The 19,990-nt window shown below is 48.0% G+C and overlaps 1 protein-coding gene across 7 annotated transcripts in view; it reads right to left on the reverse strand.

The window, feature by feature from the left end:
* Positions 1-19,990, reverse strand: part of PPIP5K1 (diphosphoinositol pentakisphosphate kinase 1) — a 40,036-nt gene that overhangs the window by 15,138 nt on the left and 4,908 nt on the right. For 2 of the 7 annotated variants that reach the window (XM_052660023.1, XM_052660020.1), the window contains exons 2-28: positions 19,230-19,325; positions 18,784-18,958; positions 18,171-18,366; positions 17,631-17,721; positions 17,319-17,404; positions 16,862-17,016; positions 16,630-16,731; positions 15,997-16,158; positions 15,716-15,837; positions 14,422-14,523; positions 14,118-14,204; positions 13,922-13,997; positions 13,697-13,806; positions 13,528-13,610; positions 13,011-13,142; positions 12,715-12,836; positions 12,252-12,434; positions 10,287-10,428; positions 9,875-10,098; positions 9,460-9,563; positions 9,112-9,226; positions 8,833-8,940; positions 8,095-8,211; positions 7,775-7,939; positions 4,763-4,853; positions 1,787-1,912; positions 1,020-1,082 (exon numbers count right to left, since the gene is read on the reverse strand). In XM_052660023.1, the coding sequence (XP_052515983.1) occupies positions 1,020-1,082; positions 1,787-1,912; positions 4,763-4,853; positions 7,775-7,939; positions 8,095-8,211; positions 8,833-8,940; positions 9,112-9,226; positions 9,460-9,563; positions 9,875-10,098; positions 10,287-10,428; positions 12,252-12,434; positions 12,715-12,836; positions 13,011-13,142; positions 13,528-13,610; positions 13,697-13,806; positions 13,922-13,997; positions 14,118-14,204; positions 14,422-14,523; positions 15,716-15,837; positions 15,997-16,158; positions 16,630-16,731; positions 16,862-17,016; positions 17,319-17,404; positions 17,631-17,721; positions 18,171-18,366; positions 18,784-18,930 (3,211 nt within the window). In that variant the 5' untranslated portion in view covers positions 18,931-18,958; positions 19,230-19,325. Of the gene's footprint in view, positions 1-1,019; positions 1,083-1,786; positions 1,913-4,762; positions 4,854-7,774; positions 7,940-8,094; positions 8,212-8,832; positions 8,941-9,111; positions 9,227-9,435; positions 9,564-9,874; positions 10,099-10,286; positions 10,429-12,251; positions 12,435-12,714; positions 12,837-13,010; positions 13,143-13,527; positions 13,611-13,696; positions 13,807-13,921; positions 13,998-14,117; positions 14,205-14,421; positions 14,524-15,715; positions 15,838-15,996; positions 16,159-16,629; positions 16,732-16,861; positions 17,017-17,318; positions 17,405-17,630; positions 17,722-18,170; positions 18,367-18,783; positions 18,959-19,229; positions 19,326-19,990 lie in introns of all 7 variants that reach the window. The other 5 variants (XM_052660021.1, XM_052660019.1, XM_052660025.1 and 2 more) reach the window with 4 other exon arrangements.

Below are 19,990 nucleotides of genomic sequence, written 5' to 3' on the forward strand. Positions count from 1 at the left end.
AGGATACAAAGGATAAAACAAAGGGGAAGTCCTGGGCTCCTCACCACACCCTACAAATGAGACCACAGTCCTTCAGTCTGGGTTTACACAGATCTCTAAACTCTCCCACCTTAGAGTGGGCAGACCCTGTTCTTCAGTATTCTTGAAATATGACTTATTCCTAAGCTCCCTCCAGAATCCCCAGAAGACATCTCTATTCTTTACCTCCCCTTCTATGAGGCCACAGTGCTACAGAGAGGCTGGGGCTACATGGAAACCACGTGTAAACCCTCAAGGCACAATTCTTTTTCCTGAACCTACCACCTCCTACTCCTCTCCTTCTCGGTTTTATCCCAAAGCAATCTGGGCTCCTATTTTGTAGGCCCAGGCCCTAGGTTAGTAGTAACATAAAGCAGATGTCAGGAGCACAAGAGCCACACAAAATACACACAATGGCGGGAGACAAGAATACAGAGATGGAACACAATATGCTCAAGACTAATGCCCTTTATGAGTAGGCTTGGGAACTGGGAACCACAGCATTGTTCCACAAGCAAATTAGTCGTCCACTCCAACAAAAGGACTGGTGAAAAAAATAGGAAGGTCAAAATTATCTAAGCGGAGGAGTTGGGGGAAAAAAAGAGAAAAGAAATGGGGATGATATAGGAGATACTACTCTCTTCCTAAGGGAAACCAGTATCATGTTTGTATAAAGCCTGGCAGTCATGTGATGGGAAAGGAAGAGGCGTAACTCGTTTTGGTGACAATGCTGAAAAAAAGAGACACAGTGGTGATGAAGGTGACCACAGAAATAAGACCTCGAGTTGCCCCAGGGATCGGGCAGCCAGGCTGTGGCTGAGGCTAAGGTCTGTCACAACAAGGGATGTACCCCAGAAGGGACAATTAGTGAGTGGTTCATTCAGAGACAGCAGGGTGTCAACACAGTGCAGGGAGAGGGAAGTCAGTGTCAGAACTCGGAGGTTAAGTGTCTGGTGGTGACATGGTGAGGAGGAATGACGTTGAGTCAGAAGCAAACGTACCGTTAGTCGGATGCTTTGCAAACGACACAGAAAATCGTTTTACGGCCGGGACAAACAAGAGCTCTGGGGAGAAAAGACATCACGGGGATTATACCCACCGCGGTCCCCGCCCTCTGCTCTGGAATTTGTTCACAACATACTCCTTACTGTTAGTAACGATCTGCTCCCACCCCCACCCTGTAGGTCCCTGTCTACTGTATTTCAATCTTTTCCTTTGGATAATCTCCTCTCAGGAATCCGTGTGTCATCTCTACCACAATAAGGCCCCACAAACAGCCCTAACCTCACCACCACATCCTCTTTTTGGTCATTCAGAAATAAAAACCTTTGCAGAAACTCTCCTCCCTTCCCCCGATCTCTTCCCAGATTGTTTTTCCTGCCTTGGCTAAACAACTTCCCCGTCCCTGACCTCCTAGATTTTCAAGGTACCACTGCATTCTTCCTGACCATGGGTCGCCCTTTTTGGTCCTTACCCCTACAGGCCAGAATCCAGGAAAGAATACAAAGGTGGAGTAAACTGATGCGGCAGGGCTGTATGTGGGAGATTATGAAGGGATAAGCATAACTAAGTAGTATTCGTATGGCGAGAGGGAATGCGAATGGAGGGGTGGTGGGGGTCCTGGTTCTTTCTTCCCTCGATAACTGATGCAGGAAACTTGTCATAAGGCCAGTGTCAGTGCCATTTAGGCATGAATTGCTCTTGAGCTGTGTCTTTGCTGGCGGACGCACGAAGAAAAGTGTTGCCCCCCCCAAACCCACCCACATACCATCTCGGTGCTTCAGACTGGCGGGTGGTAGCTTTTTGCCTTGGCTGCGGGCGTAGTCCTGAAGATTCGGGGCGCTGGAGGAGCCACCCAGCACTGTGGTGCTGAACAGCCCCGTGCACTGGGAGCCTGCAAGGCCGGGAGTGTGTTAGTAGCCACACAAAGCTGCAATTACCACACAGAAGTACACACAACTTCACATGACAACATCAGGACACATATACACATAATCATTCAGAGCAACCACCCAGAGGCCACCTCACACAACCACAGGCAGCTATCACTATGGTCCACAGCCACTCTGGGCAAGCAGTGAGGAGTTTCCCGAAAGTCTGCTTGGCGGATACAAGAGGCCACTACGAATACAGGGTTAGTCATATTAGGGGAGTCAAAGAGCTACTCAGAGGGATAAACTGTGCTCTCTAGGTGGCTCCCAGGAATGTTTGAAGAACAGGTGGACTCCTCTTGCTCTCCCTAGACATAATTCAGTGCTCCTTATGCTCGAAATAGGGTTAGAAGAACCCAGAGATCGAGTCCCTTGTATGTGTGAAAGGAAAGAACTTTGATTGGAACTAGAGACCAAGTTTCGAGTAGTCAACTCAAATACCAAGTTCTCATAAGTTCCAATTCCCCTGTTTTTCATCCAACATTCCCTCCCTTCTGTTCTCCTTTAGCCTTTTTACATTTCCCAAGAAAGTATGAGACTCACTAAATTTTTAAAGCTGGCATGGATTTAAAGATTGTTCAGTTCAACCTCTTGATTTTAGAGATGAGGAAACTGAGATTCAAAAAGGATGTCATTTGCTCAAGGTCATACAGTTTGTTCAGAGCTAAGCTGGACTAGAATCCAGGTCTCCTAATTCTTAGGATCAACTGTGTTGTTAGAAAGGAAACAATTTTTTTCACTGGGAAGAAACAGAGCATTGTTTCTGAAGTGAAAATAGACACAGATTGAAAGGCATGTGAGGGCTCAGGTGATTTATGTAGGACATGCCTACTAACCGCTGAGCACCCTACTCAGGAAAACCTGATGAGCAGAAAAACAGCAAAAATCACATGTTTTTTCTGCTCTTGAAAGTTTGCTGTCTTGTAAGTCCTATGCTCAATGCCAGATGCTCACAATGTAAGTTCAAAGAAAGCAAAGAGACCTCTTGCCAATAAGAGGAGAAAATAAACTAGAAAAACCCCTGAAGCAAGTAAATCAAGTGAGTCATGTCTCAAATCAAGAGTAGGGTTGGGCCCCTCCATGGTCCCCTCTCCTACCTACTACAGCCCACAAAGAGACAACGGGCAGGAGGAAACAAGATTAACATCGCAGTTTGTGGGATCTTCTCCTCCACGTCTAGATCCATCTTAGCCAAGACCCCAGGTTCGGTGTGGGAACTTGACATTCGTATCGGAAATGGACAGAGGGAGAGGAGGTCAGTTTCCTTTGAGCCCATAGAGAACGGATTTGCTCTCAGGGGCCCCAACACTTCGGGGTCATCACAGATATCAACAAGTTCAGGTGGCTAGTAACTTCTACCCTGGAACCGAGCACCTGTATGTGTCATCTCCTACATTCATGTGCCAACCACCTCCAGGACAGAGCTCAAGACAGAGACAAAGATTGCCAAATGTCTGCTCTTCTTCAGAGAAGCTGAAACTGGCTGGCTCTAGCCCAGACCACCCCCAGGCTTTGTTCTACATTCACTTCCTCCACTGGGGGATTTTTCTGGTGTAGTCCTGCCAGTGCTGTACTGCTCAATGTTGGACCGTCTCAGCGGGTAGTCTTTACCTGACCGCCACCATCTGTCCACCACACTCAGATCTCTGCCTTGTTCTTGACAGCACTGCCCCTTAACTGGGCCAGACATACCCATCCTCTTTCCCAGACTACCTGAAACCCAGTCTTTTCTGGGACTTCTGGGGGAAAGAATTCCATAGCACAGATCTAGACACTAGTCATTTATTTTTCATGCATCAAACCATCTACCTCTTTCTAGGGCTCCAGAAGACAATCTACTCCCGTATAATTAGCCTGGAAAGCTCCCCCAAACCCTTCTTTCTCCTTGCTGGTCCAAATGCTGGCCATTTGGGGGCCAGGAAATTAGGTGCCAAAGAGAAAAGTAACAGAAAAATGAAAGTAGCATAATGGGACAAGATAGAAAAAAACAGAGTCTAGACCCCACAACATGTGTCTAACTGCCAGGTCTGGGTACTGGCTCACGGGCACTGTCCAAAGATAGCCCCTCCCAAGGACCACTCCCCACTCCCGAAGAATACAATACCCTCTTAGGCTTGGTCCTTCCTGTAGTCTGTGTTCTTAGGAAAGGTTGAATGATGTTCTCCACCCCTCTCCAGGAATCAAAAAAATCAAGAGACATTCCCTCAAAGTCCTGAGAGAAGCCTCTGCCACTACACCAGTCTCAGATTTGTCCCTCAATTTTCAGGAAGGAAGGAAAAAAAATTACAGGATTAGGAGAGGATGAAGGGGAGGGCGTGGAGGTAGGAGGGGCCAGAGCAGGGATGTAATAAACACAGGTCTCAAAGGAAGACATAGCGCAAGTTTTCCAAATGAGGCACATGACCCCTGTGGAGGTGGGGGTTGGGGGAGGGGGCTCACAAGTACATCTGTTTATAGCTTTGTCTCTGATGACTCTGAACCGTCACTGTCTCTATGGACCCTTCATGTCTGGGCTAGACTGAAGGGACAGATAAGGAATAAGAAGTGAAGCCAGAAAAATGCCCTCAGTCAAAGAAATGGGGGTCGGTGTAGAAAACCAAAGTACAAACACCATCCTGGAATGGAGACAATCATCTGGGGTCAAAGTTCACATCTGAATATGGTTTCTCCCACTACATCCTCCCCAGCCCCATCCAACAACTCCACCAACTAGATGACCCCAACCCCCATGACTACGGTTTCCCACAATAAAACTCTAAAGAACAGACAGACACCCCTTCCCAACAATGGTCAGAGATGCTGGAAAGCCATACCTAGGCCGCTCTGCTTCATCTCTGTCGGTGGCCGTGAAGATGAAAAGAGTCGGTACCCACCAGGCCTTGAGGAGGAAGTCTCAGAAAGCACCTGGGGAAAGAAGACTCTGTATGACCACTGAGACTCTTCAGTGGAGAAGTCTAAAACCCAGGTCCTGAATTTCTGCCCCTGTGAAACCAAGCAATGTCATAAAGTTTAAGAACCAGAGTACTTTTATGGGAAAGAAGAATACAAAGTCTAAGAATGCATTTTACAGAGGAAACTGCCCAGGGAACCCTTCTATACTAGAAAGTACTTCTGTTTCCAAGATGCCTGTCCCTGTAGCCCTCCAATCCCAAATCTGAGAAATCATTAGTCAACCATTCTCAGTTCTCAGCAGAGCATGGTTCCTTCATCTTTATATCCCTCCACAGAACTCAGAAAGCCAATCACAATAGCTCAGCCACAGTAAGAAGTAAAGCCCGGCCATGCCCACTCCTTTCCACAGGACAGTTGTGGTTACAGCAACCATACTTAGTTTCTTCCTTTAAAAAAAAAATTACTTATTTGGTTTCACTGCGTCTTAGTTGCATCGTGCTAGGTCTTCAATCTTCATTGCAGCATGTGGGATCTACTTCTGTGACCAGGGATTGAACTCTAGCCCCCTGCACTGGGAGCATGGAGTCTTAGCCACTGGACCATCAGAAGTCCCCATACTGAGTTTCTTATCTGAACCAGAAGCCCTCACTTCCACTCCTAGAGACATGAAATGAATTTCCAAAAAGCCTAAAAGGGCTCAGTCACACAACCCCCAACACACACCCTCCTCAGCAGCGTTCTGAGTCCCTAAGTCCCAGAAGGCAAAGACAAAGGCAATCAAGGAAGACGAAGTACATGGGGACACCTGTGTGCAGGGTGCCAGGTGCAAGGTGGACACAGCCCAGGACTGTAGGCTGATGGTGGGTAAGTCCAGGGGAGGTCCCCTGACCTCTGGTGGTGCCCTCCCCTCAAGGGGATTAGGTCCAGGCTCCAGTGCACTGAATGTTCATGACCTGCAATCAGGCCGGGTAGAAAACCAGTCATGCCTCCTCACACCCCAAGCTCTCCAAAGCCCTAATGCCCACTGGGTAGAGGCAGTTGTAGGGCCGGAGAGGATGATCACCTAGGGCACGGCTGCAAAGGTCACAGGTTTTTAAATTCTAAACCAGTCCAAACACATAAGAAAAGAAGGCATGGAGAGAAGGGTCGTAGTTGATAAGAATAAGACTACTGATGCCTATATTTATAAAATAAGGAGAGGAACTATTAATATGAAAAGGCTGCATGAACAAGCAACAGAGAGAAGATTTTCTTGCAAAGCTGAGGAGCATATCTTGGGCAACCATCGGCCTGCAGAGCCATGGTACAAGCAGTACCAGTAACTGAGAGATAGAAATCTGACAACAAGAGAAAGCTTCCTGTAAGCCTGAAAGAAAGAAATCAATTTCATCAAGTTGGGAAGATAATACACTGGGAGCTCTGCTTTGCCTATATCTCTTGACTGCTTAAATCAGAAGAAAAGGGGGTCCAGCACAACAGTGCCAGAGAGGCTGATGTGAATGGAGAAGACACTGGATATGGAGGAGAAGTCTATCACTGGACAATTACATGTCATTCTGTTCACGTGGTCTACCCACATGAGTAGGCAGGGTTCTAATGTACTGTAGACACTAAGCTAACTTATATCTTAAGGAGTGAATGATACATACCCCATCTAAAGAAACTCTGAGTATTCATGACCTCAAATCCACCTTAACGTAATCAGGAAGAAAAAGATGAGTCTAGAACAGAGGCTGTAGTTTGTCTTCTCCAAAATCTGAACCTACGTAAGCTAATCATAGATTCTTCTGACATACTTCAAAATGGAAAGGCCAGTTCCTCTAAGACAGAGAACTGGTACCAAACCAAGTGAACAGATTCATCTGTCAAAGCAGGACCCACACCAATCATGGTCCTGAGACAGGGCTAAATCATGGGGTCAATGAGTGTCAATGAGCCAAAGAAGGAAAGGATCTCTCTAGGAAGAAAAGACCAGAATTCTGGTTTTTACCCCAGGATAAAATGTAAGATTTACAAAAATCCTTTCTTCTAGGCTAGAATCAGGGCTAGACACAAACTCCAAGCACAGCAGAACACAGGCCCAGGTTGATAAACCTCATCCGAACAAAGGGGAGACAGACAGACCTCCAGGCTTGATTCCCTTTCTGGAATCAGAGTATAGATAACTCTAAAGGGGTTAAATGAAAGTGCCATTTTTAGTAAAGTGATATTTATTACTATTAGAACCATAATATTTACCCAAGACAACAAGAAGATAGAGAGGGCTTGGCCTTTAATGAACTGTATTGTCCTCATTGCCAACTGTTTACTGAGCATCTATATGATGAGTATTACTTGTATTCATATATTAGATGAAAAAAATTGAGGCTTGGAGAAGCTGCCTGTCCAAGGTCACACAGCATCTATCAAACGAGATTTTAGCCCAGAGTTCATGCTGTTTCTATTACATTCTCTTCATTTCCTTTTAAGTGAAGTCACTCAGTCGTGTCAGACTATTTGCGACCCCATGGACGGTAACCTACCAGGCTCTGCTGTCCATGGGATTTTCCAGGCGAGAATACTGGAGTGGGCTGCCATTTCCTTCTCCAGGGGATCTTCCCAACCCAGGGATCGAACCCTGGTCTCCTGCATTGCAGACAGACGCTTTACCATCTGAGCCTTTTCAAATGCATCCAGAGTCCTCCTCCTCAATCTCATCTCTTGAAGCCCTTGTCTCTCAGATGGCCCTCACCAGCATCTCAGAAGGACCCTCCAGCTTAAAGGAGCTTTATGGGGAGACCACCTGTGAAAGTGACATTATGGGTTTCATATACATCAGGGGCAGGAGGACTCTGCTTAAGGTCCCGAGAATTCCACTGAAGGGATTCAGAGATTCACAGATATTGTCCTATGAGTATTTCTACCACTTCCTTCTCCCAGGCCCCTCCCATTACCTCCATGGAGCCGGCTTTGCGGTTACGAATGAGGGGTGATCTCTTTGGGAGGCCGGGGCCCTCAGAGGGCAGGGGCGAGGTCTGCAATGCTCGGTCTGGCTCATCTGATGCCTTCCCAGGGCACAGGTCCTCCACGCTGCCTTGGTCTGCTTTCCTCTCCTCATTCTACCCAACAGCAGGCACAGAAGGGAGAGGTGTTAACGGCCTCCAGCCTCCTACTCCAGTCTCTCCAATCCTTTCAACTTCCCTGTACTGTTTCTGAGTTTCCCACCACTTGGTTCCTAAATCCTCCCTTCCCAAATCCCAGCGCTCTGACCCACCTCAGAAGAGGCTGGACGGAATCCACAGCCAGTGGGGGCACTGCCTTCTTCCTCGACACCTTTCACTCCAGGGCTGAAGTGCAATTCCACGTGGAACCGCTCCTCCGACAAGGGATCCTACGGGGCATCACCAGAGGAAGGGGAAGTTGGCCAAGCTGAGTATGGTGGTGGAAGACCAGGCAGGGATGATGGAGAAACTCAAGAGGTCACATCCTCCCAGGGAGGGCTGAGGTTTCAGTGTCTCACCCTCCTCTACAGTAGCAGCTCCCCAGTCTAGTCTCATGGGATCCTCAGGTCCTCACATGACTTTCCAACTTCCAGTTCTACAATGGAAGTAGAATGGGGAACCCCCCCCGCAACCATCTCCTGCAGGAATTCAGCTTTGCTAAAGTACACACAGCAGCACATTTAAAGGTATCTTTGGGGAGCCAGATGAAGAAGGTATATGTGTAACAGTATTTGAGAGGAGAAACATTATTTTTCTCATTATAACACCATTCAAATTCCATGCCCTCCCTAATGTCAGAGCTCTGTTCTCTGGTATCTCTCTGACTTAGCATCAACCCAGATCATGTCTTTCATTCTAGGGGGAACCTCCTGGACACGCTCTGCGTGCTGCACTTAGATACCACACATAACTGGATTCCACAGATTCTAAGGATAAGAAAGTTTTTCCCTAAAAGGGGTTGGAGGAGAAAGAAGGGGCCCTCTCCTCGTCCTGCCCTTTTAGCTCCTCACCTGGGTGTTGTCCTCATAGAGCATGATGACAATCTGGGTCATGTAGTTGAGCTCTGAGATGGCACTGAGATAAGCCAAAGCTCGCTGCCACTGTGTATCCTTGGTTTCCTGCCAAATGCGAGAAGAGGTGGGCCAGTGCCCAAGGATAAGGGCATCAGCAAATAGGCAGGGAGACATGGAGACTAGAGGAAGCTTGCAGTGAAAAGAAGAACGAGGAGGAGAGTAAAAGAATGCTGGGACAGGAAGCTCATGGGCTGAGGGAAGAAGGAAGATCCTTACATCCAGAAGTCCCCCATAGCGGAAGACACTCAGTAGGGAGTGCACATGGCTTTCACTGGTAAAGTAGAGACGGGTTCGAACATGGCGGCCTGGAGAGAGCACCCCTCGGGAGTACCTGAGACAACAGCTGGGTCACTCACGCTGTCAGCCCGTTGTCTTCCCGGCCCACCACAAACTCCCTCCTCCTGCCTCAAAGCCTCTCTCCTTTCCATCCCAGAACCCCCTTCCATTCTTGGTTCCCCAAGCAGTCCCGGCCTGGTTTCCCCCAGAGTTCCCTGACATGCCCCCTCCCTCCATCCAGCACGCCGCCCAGCCCTCCCTCACAGGGGATGCAGCTTGTTGACAGACTCATCCTCGTGGGTTCTCTGCAGGTCAAGCAGTATCTTCCGCAACAGTGGGAGACAGAAGCCCACGGCAATTTCCAGTTTCTCCTCCCGGCTGATCCCGTATTCCTAGGGGCCACAGGCCAGGAATAAGCACCTCGACAAATCTCTTTTTCCTCTCGCCTCATACTCCCAGGCCCAAGGTCATGCTTGTCTTCAACTCAGATCTTGGGTTTCTTCCCAGTTCACCACATTCTTCCTCCCTAGGTTTCTCCCCAGTTAGCCTCTTCAGCTTCCTCAGAGCCAGGATTGTAGCAACTCAACTAATTCCTTCTCTAGCATCCTTCCCCTGATTCCCATAGCATGCTTCATTTCTGCCTTTTCTCTCCTTCCTGCCCAGTGCCCCTGGCCCCAGACTCGATCCCTTCCATGAGACACACCTGGGGAATGACTACATCGGCCAGCGCCTTAGAGAGACGGAGCAGCTCTGCTGTGCCTAGAAGTCCCAGACTCCCATTGTGCTGTACATCATACTTGACACAGTCATAGATGTCAGGGATCTTACTGATGTCATAGCGCCCACTCTTCTGCCGGAAGTCACGCTCCAGCTTGCTCCAACGCTGCAGCATCAGCTCTAGTGTCTCGCTGTGGTAGAGCTGCAGGTCTGGAAGGCAGACAGACAGTCAGAGAGAACCAGAGGCTTTACCTCTAACCGAAGGCCCTGGCACATCTGAAGCAGAGCCAGAGAGATGAGGATGACTTTTCTCAGACACGTAGGAGAGGGCACGCAATGGCCTGAGAACCCATCCACACCCAAAACCCTGAAAAGAAGACAGTAGTGTTCGAACCCACCTACAGACTTGGGGTCCTGCATCCGTTCCCGGATCTGGTGAGTGAGGTTTTCAATCAGCTCAAATACCTGATCACAGACCTTCACAGGATTCTGGATAAGAGCCATGGAGCTGAGGAGGGAAGTGCTTCCAGTGGGAGCCAGCTGTGGAGAACGGAGAGATGGAGAGCAAGACAGACTCAGTGCCAACTGCCCAGGTTCCTGTGTGCTCGTCACGGAGACTGCCAGCAAACCGGCTCTGTCTGTCGGCTTGCTCCCACAAGCATTCTCAGGCTTCTGGGAACACTAGCAGTTCCAATGAGGGGACTGGCCTAGCACAAGGCTACCTAAGAATGGGTCATCTTAAAAGTTTTGAAGTCCAGAGGAAAAAAACAGATCTAGGTCTTCTTGGGGGGTCTAAAATACTCAGAGAAAATGCTGGGGAATAAAGATTCAACCCAAATCCCCACAGAATGTGTTCATGAGTGGATAATAGAAATGACATTATGTTATTCCTCTAAACAAGATGCTAGCTTGAACCTACAGCAGAGGTGCCGCCTCAGAACTAAGTCCAACTCAAGCATGTAGGATGGTCCCAGTCAGTGAAGAACGGGGTGGGGGAGAGGAGACCGCAGGTGGAATGCACTCATTCTACCTTGCTCCTCACAGGTTCCATTCTTGCTGGCCCAGGGTAGCAAGGGAGAAAGAAAAAGATGCCTTAGCATTTTTTGATTTGACATTGAGCAATGACTTGGAAAATAAGGTAGTAAGGTCCTGGCCCTTTATCGAGGCCTTCTCAGAGAAGAACACAGAAAATGCTATTCTCTAGAATAGACCCTAAGCATCTGGGCAACTTTAAGAAAGACCCTAATCAAGACCAGTTGAGCCTAGAATGGTGAGTGAGAAGATAAAAATCGTTTTTGTCTTAAGTTACGGAGTTTGGGGTGGTTTTTAATACAGCAGTAGACAAACTGAAAAATTCTTTTATTGAAAATCCTTGGGATCAGCTGTGTTTTGGAACTGAGAATTTTTTGGACTTTAAGAAGTTAATACAGAGAATATGTGCCCTGAGACAGCAGGGCCTAGGGCATAACCAAACACTGTTCTATTTCTGTAGCAAAATGTATATGACTATTTTACACAGGTGAGGTGAGGTGAAGTCGCTCAGTCGTGTCCAACTCTTTGTGACCCTGTGGACTGTAACCTACTAGGCTTCTCCGTCCATGGGATTCTCCAGGCAAGAATACTGGAGTGGATTGCCATTTCCTTCTCCAGGGGATCTTCCTGACCCAGGGATCAAACCCGGGTCTCCCGCACTGGAGGTGGACGCTTTAACCTCTGAGCCAGAAATAATCCTATTTTAGGGATTAGAAAGAGTCTTATCATGTTGGGTTTTACTGCCAAAGGAATCTCTTCGTTTTTATTTCCTTTTGGCAGTGCTGGGTCTCTGTTGCTGGGCTTTCTCTAGTTGTAGCGAGTGGGGTCTACTCTCTGGCTGTGATGCACGGGCTGCTCACTGCGGTGGCTTCTGCTGTTTCAGAGCACAGGCTCGAGGGCATGTAGGCTTTAACAGCCGCGGCACTCAGGCTCAGGAGTTGCAGTTCCCTGACTCTAGAGCACGGGCTCAGCAGTAGTGACACATGGATTTAGCAGCTCTGAGGCTTATGGGATCTTCCTGGATCAGAGACTGAATCTGTGTCCCCTGCATTAGCAGGTGGATTCTTAACCACTGGACCACCAGGCTTCCCTGCCAAATGAATCTCGGTGGCAAGGTTATAAAAATCTTTTTTGACTTTCAAAATTCTAGATGACAGACTGTGGACCCATACTTACCTCAAAGGGTGGGTAAGGATTAAATGGCTGAATGTATGGAAAGCATGTGAAACAGTGCCTGGCACATCGTAAGTACCATTACTGATTGCTATTATTTAAAATTCTAGGAATTTGGGAGTGGGGTGTATCGGGCACAAAGATAGGGACAGCCTGACCTGATCGTAATCCTCAGGGCCAAAGGGCGCATCCTGCTGCAGAATGTGATGTAGCCGAGCCTTCACACGGTGCTGGCAGCTGCTCAGGGAATCCCCATCGCTGTCCAAGAGCCCGTTCATGTTGGCGCTCTTCACCATTTGTACCAAAATGGGTGTCAACTCCCCTTCTAGAGCCAGAAGGCCCTGGAGGGAAAGCACGAAGTCTATCAAGTTCTCCTTCTACTCCACTTCCCCTAGGCTTCGACGGTCCCAGAGATCAAATGAGAGCTGGCTTGGGGGAGCTGGGGTGCAGATCAAGGGGCCCACCCCATTAATTATTCTCAGTAGCATAGGATGTCGTCATACACAAGCAGAAACTCCTCTGAGTTGGCACACAAATCCTCTGAAATTTCCTGACTAGTTCTCCAAACTCTGCTTCTCTACCTAATGGAAGCTGGGACTGTGGGAGAACCAGAGTGAGCACCTTAGCAAAGGCTGCGGCAGTCATCTGGACACGGCCCTCATCAGAGGCGTAAATCTTGAGATCGTGGCGGAAAGTGCTATGGAGACGAAGCAGCCCACAGCCGGGAAAGCCAGCATAGTCACCTGGGGCCAAAGGGGAAGACCAGAAATGGACGGCTATACACATCCAAGAATGCTCATTTCCCCTTTAACCTCCCCAACACCTCTGTCCCTTTGTTTCCTCAACTTACTCTCTAATCATCTTATCTCAGCCCTGCTATGTATCGACACCTCCCCGCCCCGCCCCTAGACACTCACCCTGTCCTCCAGGGTACATGCAGCGGAAAGCTCGCCCCAGCTCCTCAGCCTGAACACGGCCAGCCGGGGTCAGTTCTCCACCCCACTTCAGTACCAGCAAGAGGGATGGGGCCAGAGCCTCCCGCTGTGTATCTGCAGGAATAAGAGGGAGTGAACAGGTCTAGACCTAAGGAAAACAGTGTGTGCTTAGTCGCTCAGTGGTGTCTGACTCTTGCAACCCCATGCGCTGCAGCCCACTAGGCTCCTCTGTCCATGGGATTTCCCAGGCAAGAATACTGGAGTGGGCTCCCATTTCCTCCTCCAGGGGATCTTCCCAACCCAGGGATTGAACCGGCATCTCCTGCATTGCAGGCAGATTCTTTACTGTTGAGAAAGTGGGGAAGCACAAGGAAAACAGTGGGGACATCTAAATGTTAAGTCTTCTGAGGAGCCCAGAAAGGTAATTTGGGAGAGAGGTCATCTAAGGGTTCAAGAATAAAAGATGTGAGTGGTAAAGGAAAGAAGTGTTACATCTCACCTTGCCCCTCATTAGAAGCTTTTACTCCATGAGGGTAGTAAGTCAGCTGCACCTTCCGGTTGATGCCTGAGAAGTGACCGTACCTGCAGGATAAACTCACAGTTTGCTTTCTACCCCAGCACCCAATTCTTATGGCTATTGACACCCTTTTTCCTATTCCCTTTCTCACATCTCCAGCACGGATTTTAACTGCTCCAATTTCCCCGTCTTCTCTTCGATCTCACCACCTGGTTCTTTCTCCAGTTCAGCCAATAGCAGCCGTGTGATGTCCAGCACCTCCTGGAGGAAATAATAGTGTGTCCACGCAGGAGGCCAAGTCCTGGCTGGCTAGGCTTTCATCCTGGCCTCTGTCTTTTCATAGCACTGCTCCTGCCAGCCAGATTCATCATCTTACCTGTAGCTGCTCTGGCCGCTTCAGTTTTAATTTCCCTGTCTTGTAGCCACCATGTTTTTCAAATAGACTAAAAAATCTGAAGAAAGGAGGAGAAGCTTCAGTATGGGTTGAGAAAGGCAAAAACCTCTGGGAGATGCCTCTCCCCATTTCCCTCACAAAAACATATTTGTCTAGATTAGAACACTTGGCTTTTTACCTTGGGTGTGTCACCTCCATCTTCATCTTCTGCTTGGGTGTACGATCCCCATGACGAATGATTGCGATGACACAACGAAGTTCCATCCTAAGACAGGGAATCCTGTTAGAGCCACTGCCCCATCCCACCCCACACCGCCACCCATTTCATCCTACTCGCCATGTGAAAGAACACAGGAAAGACTATCTGAGATGAGGAATACAGGTAGGCTCCACCGGTCAGACGGCACGGGGGCAGGAAGTGACCACCGGTCTAAGATATCTTCAGTGGTTACTCCAGACTTTTAACTTTTACTTTTGCTCACATAGTGCCGGAAGTGGTAGGGACAATGGGAATGTCCTCAGCCTCCATGGGGATGGACCACGGGATCTGGAACTGCGGGGCAAGCTCCCGCATTATGGTGTTCCTAGAAGGAGAAACATGAAGAACCCACATGAACATGAATGAACCAGAACTACACATCTGAATGAAGTTCAAAAAAACTAACGATATGTTAATATAAAGTCCAAAGACATGCAAAAAAATCCCTATATTTGTAATAAAGACTGTGTTTACCTCTGGGTGGGAGGGGAGGGGATGTTGTTAGTAAGGGTTATGTAGGGGCTTCAGTTCTATGTGCTTGATTTTTTTTTTTTTTGGTTGCACCACACAGCTTGTAAGATTTTAGTTCTGTGACCAGGTATTGAACCTGGGCCCTCCGCAGTGAAAGCGCCAAGTCCTAACCCCTGGGCTGCCAGGGAATTCCCTCAACTATATTCTTAATATTTTATTTCTTAAGCTCAATGGTGAATATACCGATACTCACCATAGCCATCATTCCTTAAACATTTTTGAATGTTTTACATACTAAAAAGTCAAGTTGAAAGACAGTGTTATGGTATGATCACATTTAGTACAATAAATAGTCTGTTTATATACAGAAGAAAAAGACATATTGTTATGTCTAAAACAGTTAACAGTAATTCCCTCTGGGGAGAGCCATGTTGGGAAGGCAAGACAGTTGAGGAGCCCTTTCTCTACTTTTCTTTTTCACTTTTAAATCATTTTTACAGCATTTAAAGTACAGGCAGACCTCAGGGACATTGAGAGTTCAGTTCCAGACCACTGCAATATAGTGAATATCTCTATAAAGTGAGTCACAGGAGTTTTCTTGTTTGGCAGTGCATATGAAAGTTACCGTAGTCTAGTAAGTGTACAATAGTGTTATGTCTAAAAAGACAATATACATACCTTAATTAAAATATACTTTACTGCTAAAAAGTGCTAACCATTATCTGAGCCTTCAGCAAGTTCTAATCTTTTTTGTGACAGTAACATCAAAGATCACTGATCACAGATCATTATGACAAGCATAATAACAATGAAAAAGCTGGACATACTGGGAGAATTACCAAAATGTCACACAGAGACATGAAGTTAGGAAATGCTGTTGGAAAAATGGTGAAAATAGACTTGCTCAAAGGTTGCCACAAACCTTCAAAATGTAAAAAAACACAATACCTGCAAAGTTCAACAAAACAAGGTGTCTTTAAAGTAAAAACTTTGCTATTCTCCTCTTTAAGCCCATTTTCCCCAGCCCAGACCACTGTGTCCCTTACCCTAGAATCTTGGCACAATCATCATAGTATTTCATCGAATTCTTGACAAAACTGAAGCCATTGACATCACACACAAAGGAGTGACCATTGGCACGGAGAAGATCAAAACCACAAACTGTTTGCTGCAAGGGGAAGAAGGGAAGATGAGAACAAGAGAGAAGGGAAGATGAGAACATGCTTCCTCCTCAGCTTCGCCCGCCAACCTCTCCCTCATGCCACAGCCCCTCCCCTGCACCCCTCCTGCTCCTGCACAGCCTCCCTACCAAGGGGCCTCCCTTCACCTTAAAAGCTACGCAGACTTTCCTGGCCACCAGCTTTTCCATGGCAGTCAGCATGACTGGATATCGAATCTCTTTCCCTTCACTGTCTCGTTCAACCTTCCCATCCAAAGCTGGAGATTTTCTGGCTTCAGCATGGGCATAGTCTGGCCCCACTGTGTACACCTGCAGGTACATAGCATCACTGAGTATGCCCACAGCTCACCCTGTATATGAGAAGGCAATATGAGCGTCATGTCTGTAGGCTAGTTTCCCAGTAAACATAAAGAAAACAAACAAATCCCCTGAGTATTAAGAACAAGAAGACTGACTTTTTTTTTTTTTTTTTTTTTTTACTGAGATGGAACTTCAGTATCATTATGAAAGTTTCTCCATGGGACTCTAAAACTATCATCTAGTCCTTACTAAGAAATAACTTACCAACATTATTCCATTTTCCACATTACTCTTGCCCTCGCTCTGATAGTGACAATATAAATACCTACTTCCCCAATCCTTATCTTCACCTGCATATGAAAGCCAATCCCACTCACACTTTATTTTCTATACCTGCTTCCCTAGACTTCTACTTGCTTCACAAGCACCCCACCCCACTCAGACATTTATAACCTCTTAAATCCCCGTATCCACCATAACCTTGACATCTGTGCCATCTGTTGGCATAAACTCCTCATAGATGTATGAGCCTGTCTTTCGGACGCTGCTCTCTGGAGAGTAAACACTGCTTCGGCTGCCAATCTTCAGGAGAAAAAGGAAGGGGGAGAAAAAAAAAGGTTGCCTCTAACTTGTCCCCAAGTCTCCCAGCTTCCCTTCCCACAACTTCATTCTTGCTCGTCTACTTCTCTGCCTCCCCAGATGTCCCTCACACCTTACGGAAGAGGCGCTGGCTTCCTCCTCCAGCTGAGCTGGGGTAGTAGATGTAAACGTTGTGGTCCTCTGCACTCACAGGCTTCTCCACAAAGGGCTTGGGAAAGACGGCTCCATTTACCTCCACCTGGTCTTCACCCTCTATCAGGTTGCACTCTGAAAGGTAGGTGTGTGGTCATTCCTAGGGCCCAAGAATGCCTCCAACTCCCAACTTCTCTGAGTTTTAATCTCCATCACCCTCAAATTTCTATGACCATACTTTAATAATAGATATGGTAACTAACATCTATATAAGAGGTCTCAGATTCTGTCCAAAGACCCACGGCTCTAGCTCTACCCATAGTCCAGTAACCAACGCCTCACAGAGACAGGCGGCACATAGCTGTCTAGAGAATGGAGAACTGGGCTCAGTCACAGAAAGCGGGGCAGGGAAGGAGTGGACGAGGCCAGGTACTCACCCTCAGGCCGGGCAGGGTCACGGTTGAGCACAGCGTATCGAGGCAGGTCAATACCCTCCTCCTGCAGGATCCGGTACACCTCCCTCCTGTTACCCCCGAATAAATCAGCTGGGAGAGGTGGGGGCAGGTGACGAGGGGAGAGGCTAGGGATTTCATTCATACAGGAATTGGGAGATACCCGTGTACAGAACTCAAGAGGGTTTGGTACAACAATTCGGCATGTTTGTTTGACTCTGCCCCTCCCAGAGTGGGTTCTCTAAAACAGGCGTGATCTCGGGGCCACCCATCCCCCCAGTCAACAGAAAGCTGTACCTATCCTGGATGTAATACTGCATAGCCAGGTCATTGATAAGAAAAGGGTTTCGAAGCTTGGAGTAAGCAACAGCTTTGTCCAGGGGAAAGCCTGGGATGGAGAGAGGAAATTGAGAGGTGAAAGAAAGAAAGAGAGAAACAGTGAGAAAACAGCAAGAGAAACAGAGAAACGTGTTAAAGCTATTCGTTGCCACTGAGCTCCACAACCCGTCCAACCCAGCACTCATCCTCCTGCCCAACTTCGCAAGTCTAGAAAATTCATCAGGAAAAAAGCCAAACAGAAACTATTTGTAGGGTCCTTCCAGAGATCGAGTCTGTCAGAGATCCGAAGAACCTTAGAGCTGTCCTGAGGTTTGAATATGGGCTTTAAACTAACCCCAGCAACTTCTCCAAGATGTAGGAAAAGCAAATCCCTTTGCACTGTTCTCTAGCATCGGGAAGAGAGGACGACTTATTTGTCTTATTTGACAGTGAGAGCCTGATTTCCCAGTCCAGCATTCCCAACACCACTCCTTCCCATTTTGCTTCACAGACGCCAACCTTTGGAGTGGAAGGAGATGAGGCAGTGGCAGGATGGCCAGTTTTCCACAGGTTCATTGAGGATCACGTCTTCTCCCAGGATGATAACAGTCAGGTAGTCAAACCTGCAGAGTCGCTCTAGGATCTGGGTCATTGGCTTGGACTTGGATTTCTTGGTCATAGCACAGATGCCAACAATGATCTGAGGTTCAGGAGGCTACCAGGAGGAAGTGCCGTCAGGAACTTCTCACCTGAACCACCTTTATCAGGGAACACTGCCTCATCATCTCCTTAGAGCAGAGTTTCTTGCCAGGACTTTGGACTTGGGGGTTAAGGCTGTCTCCTAACTCAGGCCTAGACTGGGGTTCCTGCAGGGACTCCTCTTGCCACAGTGGGATATGTGTACTCAGGCAGAAGAGTCAGAGAAGCGATAATCATGAGCCAACAGGAGGCGGGCACAAGCAGAGGGGCTTTAAGGAGAGGCAGTCTAACCGCCCTTCCCTTTCAACAAGAGGGCCTGTTTGTGACCAGGAGTCTAAGCCTTTGGGAAGACTGGGAGGAGGTGTCTCAATCCTATGGAATCTCCACTATGGCGGGGGTCCCAACACCAAGTGACATCATGTCCCCGTCTTACCAATTCATCCTCCTCATCCTCAAGGAGCTCGCTGTCACTCTCTTCCGGCCTCATGCCGAGTCCACGGGTGCCCAGCCCCTCATCTCCAGCTCCGAGGAAGAAGTGGGCTGTGGCACTCTCGCCCTCACTGGCCGGCAGTGACCACATCCCCGCCGGGGCACCCACTCATCCCGCCCTGAAATGGAGGGGATCCCCGTTAGCTCAGAACCCAAGTCCCACAGTAGTGGGTGGGGGTGGGGGGTGGGGTATGAGAAAATAAGAGGGAACTACAAAGGGAAACAGGAAACAAAGCTACAGTGATGGGATCAACAGGGAAGGAGGCACGTGGGCTGTGACTGGCAATGACTATAAAGATCCCCAGAGAAAATCAAGGTTTCCCTTTTTCTCCCTGCTCACTCCACCCCCAACCATGAGCCTGGGATGAGAATTACTGGATTAACCCTTACCGTGCTGGCATGTCCCTGATTCTGCCAGCAGGAAAAATCATTAACTCCAGCAGCAAATGGGAAAGGCAGTTCTTCATGGAGGGCCACTGCTGATTCCTACCAGAAAAGAAGGTTAGAATGGCATTTCAACTTCAGATTCATTCGAAATCTTCCCAGCCTTCCTCTACCTCCCAACAGCAAAAAGCAGAGACATCGGTTTGCTGACAAAGATCGGTCAAATCAAAGCTATGGTTTTTCCAGGAGTCATATATGGATGTGAGAGTTGGACCATAAAGAAAGCTGAGCATCAAAGAAATGATGCTTTTGAATTGCGGTGCTGGAGAAGACTCTTGGGAGTCCCTTGGACTGCAAGGAGATCAAAATAGTCAATCCTAAAGGAAATCAACATTCATTGGAAGGACTGGTGCTAAAGCTAAAGCATGCTGAAACTAAGCTCCAATACCCTGGCTACCTGATGCAAAGAGCTGACTCGCTGGAAAAGACCCTGATGCTGGGAAAGACTGAGGGCAGGAGGAGAAGTAGGTAACAGAGGATGAGATGGTTGCATGGCATCACCAACTCATTGGATATGAATTTGTGCAATCTCCGGGACATAGTGAAGGACAGGGAAGCCTGGCATGCTTCAGTCCAGGGGGGTCACAAAGAGTTGGAAATGACTTAGCGACTGAACAACAACAGCAGTTCAAGAGCAGAGGAATGAGAGAGCTCAGTTGCTTTTGCTCTTCACCTCTATCTTCTTTCCTACCAAGGACTAACTCAAA

This window comes from Budorcas taxicolor, chromosome 21 (assembly GCF_023091745.1).
Source record: "Budorcas taxicolor isolate Tak-1 chromosome 21, Takin1.1, whole genome shotgun sequence".
In the NCBI taxonomy this organism is placed as follows: domain Eukaryota; kingdom Metazoa; phylum Chordata; class Mammalia; order Artiodactyla; family Bovidae; genus Budorcas; species Budorcas taxicolor.